The 8835-nt window shown below is 33.6% G+C and overlaps 1 protein-coding gene across 1 annotated transcript in view; it reads left to right on the forward strand.

The window, feature by feature from the left end:
• The window catches only part of LOC134244849 (queuosine 5'-phosphate N-glycosylase/hydrolase-like), a 40948-nt gene extending 39017 nt beyond the window's left edge, over positions 1-1931 (forward strand). Inside the window, exons 7-10 of the mRNA XM_062727099.1 lie at positions 403-517; positions 822-892; positions 1071-1138; positions 1392-1931. Of these exons, the coding sequence (XP_062583083.1) occupies positions 403-517; positions 822-892; positions 1071-1138; positions 1392-1559 (422 nt within the window). The 3' untranslated portion in view covers positions 1560-1931. The remainder of the gene's footprint in view (positions 1-402; positions 518-821; positions 893-1070; positions 1139-1391) is intronic.
• The last annotated feature ends 6904 nt before the right edge of the window (positions 1932-8835 follow it).

Below are 8835 nucleotides of genomic sequence, written 5' to 3' on the forward strand. Positions count from 1 at the left end.
GGGTCCACAATGGAGATCAAAGTTTTAACTAGGAATAAAAAGGGGATTTTTAAAAAGATTTTCCTCTCAAGAGCAGCAAATCTCTATTGAATCATATTAATATGGAATTTGAAGCATACTGAGATAGTGAAAATTTACTTTTGTTCAAATTATGAACCCAGGGGATAGGGTGGGGTAACGTTGGGGATCAAAATTTAAGGAATATGTAGAAAAAAAAATCTTCATCTCAGAAAAGCAAAACCATGTTTATTCATATTTACACGTATATGGAAATATCGTCATATAGTGTAGATTTAATTTAGTTCAAATGATAGCCCATGGTATAGGATGGAGTAAAAATACACTTATACATAGAGTTTAACATGCTATTATTTATGATAAACCATAATTATATTCTTTTAGTGTCATTTTACAAGAGAGCCCAAATTTTAGTTGCTGATATTTGGGCGTGCTTCGAGGGGAAAGGTTTTGGGGAATTTAAGGACATTGACACAATCACAATGTTTGCAGACTACAGGTAAATTTCAAACAAATCTTACTTTCTGTACTAGTTGAAGTTCCTCTTCTTATTTTTTAAATTCATACTTTAATTTAATATAGTTTGTATCCATTCTGTATTCTTTGTTTATGTCATTTTAGGTGCAGAACTGTAGTATCATGGTTTTATATTTTATTATTTGACCAATTTGGTCAAAGACTTAACATATAAAACTATAATGCTTCAGTTCTTCAGCTACATGTTAAGAAATCTCATCTAAAACGGTTAAATATGAAATAAACATTTAATATTTAAACATCTTCTTGTATTTTTGCAATTACAGGATTCCCCAGGCTTTGTACCACTTTGGAGCCTTGTCTTACAGTGACGAACTTATGAAATATTTAAAAGAAGGTAAGAAAAATTCTTTTTTTTTTAAATGTATGATTACGAATTATGATAAGTTAATAGGTTATTTTTTTTTATCATAGTTGATACATTTTAATTATTGATACAATAACACAATTATATAATAATTTATCTTATATAAGTCCAACTACATGTATTTATTTTACCTATTTTAATATATCAGAACATATGATGAAATCGGGAGACCGCTATGAAGTAGAGATTCGTGGTTGTAGCATTTGGGCGACTGAAGTGAGAATTCTGAAAATTAATATTCAAAGTTTATTCTATTCATATGTCCCTAAACATTTTATATGTTCTTAAACATTTTTAATGTTCTCTTTTAGTTCATTACTTATAGTTCATTACAATTTAGCAAATGTTTATACGTCAGAATTCAAACGACTAATTTTATAGTTGGCTATTCTGCTTGTCTTTGCTAAATTATCTGATTTGATATATTTTATTTGCATGAATATATTGTGGTTATATTTTCTACTTGTAGCTTGTTGCTGATAAAACAAGGGAATTAATTAAGGAGGATTCTTCACTGAAAGACGTAGTAATGAATTCTATTCTGATTGACCATTACCTGTGGGACTTCAGACGAGAACATGCGGAGGAAATGCGGGATAATATTCCATTTCATCGCATTCGATGCATTTACTACTGAAAATATCATATGCCTGAATGGCTGTAAGAAATAGAAGACGTTGTACTTGTTTATTTAGAAGAAACTTTATTTTTTTTTAGAAGATAGGGGTGGGGATGTGGATTGAAAAGGGGGGAGGTTATGAATTATGCTGCACATATTATCCTACATGAGCTGATTTAAAAGGGTGCTTTGATTTAATTGGGCGTTATAACTTCATTAGTAAATTTTTTTTTTACTTCTTTTGATCCTTTACAGTGTTGTATTTTGCACCATACTCAGGTGACCATTAAAGCCCTTAGGCCTCTTTTTTCAAGACAATTATTGAAAACGATCTGTTAACTTATACCTGCCTGTTAAATAAATAAATGTTGGCTTACAAGTGACAAGACACTTTATTTTGTTTTTCCTTCATATTAAAAGACAGAGGCAAATGGGAAATTCAAGAGATGTCATGAATAGAAAACTCAATATTTTGTTGTTGAATATGGGAGTGCTCGTAAAATAGAAAATTATCCTGTCCCATTCGTGAAATGAATTCAGTATATGACTATTAAACTTTGAATATCCTCCTTTTTTCAATTATTACCTCCCTTCGTTTATGAAACAATAAGGAGTTTATGTCTCCCAGTTAATTCGATACGTAAGAGCATGTCTACGTACAAATAATTTCTAAAACGAGGCAAGCTTTTGACAAACAAGTACAGATATCAACAGTCTAGTTTCAAGTCAACATTTGGTATGTTCTATGGTCGATACAATGACTTTGTCAGCAAATACTATCCATCTTTAAATCGGATGCTGACTGACTTTTTCCATACTACCTGGTAATTGTTAGACCATTGTTTGCACGATTAGGACAAGGATCATATATAAAAGTATGGACGGTTTGAAAAGGGATGCTTACTGCTCCATGGTACATGATCCGAACTTTGAGGTTTCTAAGAGATCATTTTGCTCTGCTCCTGATCTGCTTTGTTTCACTGTACTTTGAGCTTGATCACTTTTAATTATCTCATACTCCAAAATCCAATTTACCCCCTCATTCTTTCTCAGAAGAAGATTTTCCTCATTTTGTCGATGCTAAAATCAGAACTATAATCTATGAAACTCAGCCTATTTTTAGCTCTACTGGTCAAAGACCGATAGTAATGCGTGCGGCGTCCGTTCGTTCGTCTGTCTGTAAACAATTTTTCAAAATGCTACTTCTCCTACAGTTTTGGTCCGATTTCAATATTACTTAGCACACAAGTAGACTACACTTAGGTACATAATTCTGTATATTGGTTTTTGATTTCTCGGAATGGTGTTGCCGTTGTTACTAAAAATAGAAATTTCTGTGAAATTCTTTCAAAATGCTACTTCTCCTACAGTTTTGGTCTGATTTCAATATAACTTGGTACACAAGTAGACTACACTAAGGTACATAATTCTGTGTATCAGTTTTTGATTGATGAACGGTGTTGCCGTGGTTACTAAAATAGAAATTTCTTTGAAATTCTTTCAAAATGCTACGTCTCCTACAGTTTTGGTCTGATTATAATATAATCTGACATGCAAGTAGACTACACTAAGAACATAAATAGACTTTATCAAGGATAATTATTCTATTTCTTGCTATTGTAAAGTTTCAATTCCCAACTGCTAAGTGCTTAAGTACTTTTCTCTTCCTTTAAATTTGCTATAAGTACAAACCAGTAGAGCTTCAGTCTTGACAGAGACTTCTGGTTCATAGAAGTATGAGTGTTTTTGCTCAAAACTTACTTTTATTCGAATTTAGTGAGAAAACTAAACGTAGGTAATCAAAGATTATGAAGCTCATCTCGACGAATGTTGTCTATAAGTTAGGCAAATTTCACATTTTTTTCTGGTTACTTGCATCCCACCGCAAGATAAATGAATATCCAGGCAAGATTAGTTTAAGTATGACTAGTTAGTTAGAAATGGAACTGCTCCAAAAACTTTCATCAAAAACAAGTTGGTTAGTTCGATTTTTGAAGTAAAACTGAAAGTGTCCATTCTTATGATGCATCATCCATGCAAGTTTTATCATAACAGGCTACATAATTATAGAGCTACTCTGAAAATTTTATCCTATTCAATCATCTGGAAAACACAGGTCTAACTGGCATCTGAACCAAGTCTGAAAGTGTTCTTCCCTAGAAACATCCATGCTAATATAGTTAAAGTAAGGCTAAAATTCACTTATCTGGAAAATATAGGTTAAATACAGCATCTGAAGCAAAAAGAAAAATGTTAATCCGTAGATGCATCCATTCTTCTAGTTTGGTCAAGGTAAGATTTATAATTACTAAGGAATGGACCTGCTCCTGACCAAAACATTTAACCTTGTCACTCATCTGGAAAATTTAGGTCAGATCCAGCATCCACAGTTTGTCAAGTACATGTATGTGCCCATCCCTAAATGCACCATTCATGAAAGTTTGGTCTGATAGGGCTTAAAGTCACTTTGGAATAACCTGCTCCAAAATTTTTAACCTGGTCACTCATCTGGAAAATGTAGGTCAGATCCAGCATCCAAAGCATGGCTGGTAGTGTACATCCCTAGATGCATCATCCCTGCAAGTTTGGGCCAGGAGGGGCTAATATTTAATTGGGAATGGGCTTCCTCAAAAAACATTCACCTGTGGTTACTCATTTGGAAAGTGTATGTCAGATTCAGCATCTGAAGCAAGTTCATAAGTGTGCATCCTTATATGTATCATTCATGTAAGTTTTGTAAACATAAAGCTTATAGTTACTTGGAAAGAGAGCTGCACCAAGATTTCTAATCTGTTCTCTCATCTGGAAAATGCAGGTCTGATCCTGCATCCAAAGCAAGTCTGGTAGTGTGCCTCTTTAGATGTATCATTGTTGCAAGAATGGTCCAGGTAGGGCTTATAGTTACTTAGAAATGAGAATTGAAGGAAAAAACATTAAACTGTTTACTTATCCTGAAAATGTAAGTCAGATCCAGCATCTGAAGCAAGTTCATTAGTACGCATCCTTAGATGTATCATACATAGAAGTTTGGTCAACATGGGGCTTATACCTACATGTACATGATTTAAACTATAGGTATAAGCCCCATGTAACTAAATGTACTTCAGAATGAACCTGCTCCAAAAACTTTTACCTGATCACTTAACTGGATTTTTAGGTCAGATCCAGCACCTGAAGCAATCCTGGTTGTAGGCTTCCTTACATGTATCATCCATGAAAGTTTGGTCAACATAGGGCTTTAGTTACTTGGATATGAAACCTGCATCAAAAACATTAAAAAATGTTACCTGCTCCAAAAACATTAATCTGGTTAATCCTTAGTTTATACTAAATCATCTGAAACCTTAAATGGTATGTATAATGAAACATACTAGATGCATCTTCCATGCATCAGATGTCTGCTTAAATCATTTTAAACCAGAAGTCTCTGTTGAGACTGAAGCTCTACTGGTTTGCACTTATAGCAAAGGAAGAAAAAAGTACTTAGAGAGTTGGGAATTGAAACTTTACAACAGCTATAAATAGAATAATGATCCTTGATTATAAGTCTCTTTGTGTTCTTAGTGTAGTCTACTTGCATGCCACATTATATTATAATCAGACTAAAAGTGTATTTGGAGTAGCATTTGAGATTATTTCACAGAAATTTCTATTTTTAGTAACTACAGCAACACTATTCATAAAAATCAAAAACTGAAATACAGAATTTTGTATCTAAGTGTAGTCTACTTGTGTGTCAACTTATACTGAAATCAGACTAAAATTGTAGGAGACATAGCATTTTGAAAGAATTTCACAGAAATTTCTATTTTTAGTAACTAAGGCAACAATATTCACCAAAATCAAAAACTGAAATACAGAATTTTGTATCTAAGTGTAGTCTACTTGTGTGCCAAGTTATATTGAAATCAGACCAAAACTGTAGGAAATGTAGCATTTTGAAAGAATTTCACAGAAATTTCTATTTTTAGTAACCACGGCAACAACGTTCATCAAAATCAAAAACCGATACACAGAATTATGTATCTCAGTGTAGTCTACTTGTGTGCCAAGTTATACTGAAATCAAACAAAAACTGTAGGAGAAGTAGCATTTTAAAAGAATTTCACAGAAATTTCTATTTTTAGTAACCATGGCAATATCGTTCACCAAAATCAAAAACCGATATACAGAATTAAGTATCTTAGTGTAGTCTACTTGTGTGCCAAGTTATATTGAAATCAGATCAAAACTGTAGGAGGAGTAACATTTTGAAAGAATTTCACAGAAATTTCTATTTTTAGTAACCACGGCAACAACGTTCATCAAAATCAAAAACCGATGTACAGAATTATGTATTTAAGTGTAGTCTAATTGTATGCCAAGTTATATTGAAATCAGACCAAAACTGTAGGAGGAGTAGCATTTTGAAAAATTGTTTACAGACAGACGGACAGACAGACAGACAGACAGCCAGACGGACGGACGGACGCCGGCACATTACTATCGCATAAGCTCTTCTGGTCTCTGACCAGTAGAGCTAAAAATGCTGTTCGTTTGTAGCATTTAAAAATGCTATGTAAACTGTAAAATAATATATAAAAAAAATTCATTTGCAGGGCTTATAATTTATTTCAACATGTACAGGATGAAACTTTTACACTTCTCAATCAATTTGCTAAAAATAGCATGAAATTTATCGCCATGCCATGAATGGCCTCTGACCTGTCAAAATATTTTGAAACTGTATGTAAATAAATTAAAACATCTGTGAAACACCACATGGTGTTACTGCAATAACTAAATCAAAAGAAAGCACTTTCACAATTATAATAATCAGCTTATATTATTCAACAAGTGGGGGAAAATGTTCCATTTTCTATTATGCCTAAACAATAATTTTGTAGATACCAACTTGTCAGAATCCACATGGAACAGAAATCAGATGGTATACAAGCACATAATCCATGATGGATATGCCAGCACTCACTATTGAGGGATCAAAAAGATGAGTATTTAACACGCATAATCTAAGCTAAAATTTTTTTTTTTTAAAATATGAATGACCTATGGGCCACAACACTCACCCAAGTTATATTGACTAGGCGTTCGTAATTTTTTTTTCAAAGTATTTCCCCTATTTTCCAATGAAAAAAACATAGGTAATCAGAGATTACAGAGCTCACCTCAACGAATGTTGTCTTTAAGTAAGGCAAAGTCACACAATTAACCAACAAAAAAGTGTACATTCCAAAAATGAAAATATTTAAGCAATTTTGATCTGATACTTTGAAATAGACCTACATAAAAAATTTAAACTAGTTCTTCTTAATGAAAATGTAATCAAAATCCAGCATCTGAAGCAATTTGAGAGTTTTCATCTCTTGATGCATCATTTGTGCAAGTTTGGTTTATACTATGTTATATTAGCCTTATAGTTTTTTGGAAATAGACCTGCAACCATAACTTTTACCTGGTCTATTATCTGAAAAATGTATGTCGAATTCAGCATCCGAAGCAAGTCCATTAGTGTGCATCCTAAGATGTATCGTCCATGCAAGTTTGCTCATTATAGGGCTCATAGTTAATTGGAAATGAAACATATATCAAAAACTAACATTTTCACTCATCCACAAAAAGTAGGTCAGATTCAGCATCCGAAGCAAGCCTGGTAGTATGCATCCTTAGATGTATCATCCATGCAAGATTGGTCATTAAAGAACTCATAGTTACTTGGAAATGAAACCTGCACCAAAAACTTTAACCTGTTCACTCAACCAGAAAATGTAGGTCAGATTCAGCATCTGAAGCAAGCCCAGTAGTGTGCATCCTTAGATGTATCATCCATGCAAGTTTGGTCAACTTAGGGCTTAAAGTTACTTGGAAATGAAACCTGCACCAAAAACTTTAACCTGTTCACTCAACTGGAAAATGTAGGTCAAATTCAGCATCATAAGCAAGCCCAGTAGTATTCATCCTTAGATGTATCATACATGCAAGTTTGGTCAACATAGGGCTTATAGTTACTTGGAAATGAAACCTGAACCAAAAACTGTAACCTGTTCACTCAACCGGAAAATGTAGGTCAGATTCAGCATCCGAAGCAAGCCCGGTAGTATGCATTCTAAGATGTATCATCCATGCAAGTTTGGTCAACATAGGGCTTATAGTTACTTGGAAATGAAACCTGCACCAAAAACTTTAACCTGTTCACTCAACCGGAAAATGTAGGTCAGATTCAGCATCCGAAGCAAGTCCGGTAGTATGCATTCTTAGATGTATCATCCATGCAAGTTTAGTCAACATAGGGCTTATAGTTACTTGGAAATGAAATCTAAACCAAAAACTGCACCAAAAATGTTAACCTGCTCCAAAAACATTAACCTGGTCATTCCTTTGCTGAAACTGCAGCATCTGAAACTTTGACTGGTACAATGAAACACACTAGAACCATCTTCCATGCATGTCTAATCAATATAGGACATAGAAGTACTTAAAAAGAAAAGTGCTCCAAAAAACTTAACCTTAACCTGGGACGCCGACACCGACGGTATTACATAAGCTCCCCCAACTTCGTTGAGGTGAGGTAAAAATGAAGATCTTAGCCAAAAACTTACCCCAAATATCTATTAACTCCAGTTATATCCCGACCCCGTTAAAACTTTGATCCCTACTGCAAACCAATCCTTCCCCTTAGCCCCTTTTTAAACATAAATTCAATACCTATCACATAATGTTACATGTAGTGTATTGATATTGCTCCAGATCCCTACCATTCTTAAGAAGTATTTTTTACTCCATACTTATAAAACCAAGGATCTTCAATATGTCACAAATCTTATCAGGTCCTCAAGGTTCTAGGTAATTTTAAAAAGAAAGCAACCTTACTTTTGCCTTTTAACTTCATAATTTCTCCTTGAAATGGGATATGTCCTTAGTTTGAAAACAAGCAAATTCATTTTATTGCAGAAAGCTTTGAACCAAGATGGATCGAAATTGGACAAAAGATTTTGAAGAGGAAAATAAAATTGTGAAAAATTTACAGTGGCAATGCTGACAAAGACAAATGACAGACAGGTTATGATCTGAAAAGCTCACTTTAGTCTTTTTGCTAGGGTGGGCTAAAAAATTGACAGCTTCAAAAAAGTGTTGACGAAAATATCAGTAGCCATATTGCAGAAAATATGCGAGTTTGAAACCCATTACCTAATTATGGTTTGAAAACCGTTTCTTTGGACAACTGATTTAAAATTGGCCAGAGTTCAAACAAAAAATGTTAGATCGGGGAAAATCTTGCATACAGTGTAAATGTATA

Source organism: Saccostrea cucullata, unplaced genomic scaffold, assembly GCF_032062105.1.
Source record: "Saccostrea cucullata isolate Sc308-1 unplaced genomic scaffold, CSIRO_AGI_Scuc_v1 ctg2541, whole genome shotgun sequence".
Taxonomy (NCBI): Eukaryota; Metazoa; Mollusca; class Bivalvia; order Ostreida; family Ostreidae; genus Saccostrea; species Saccostrea cuccullata.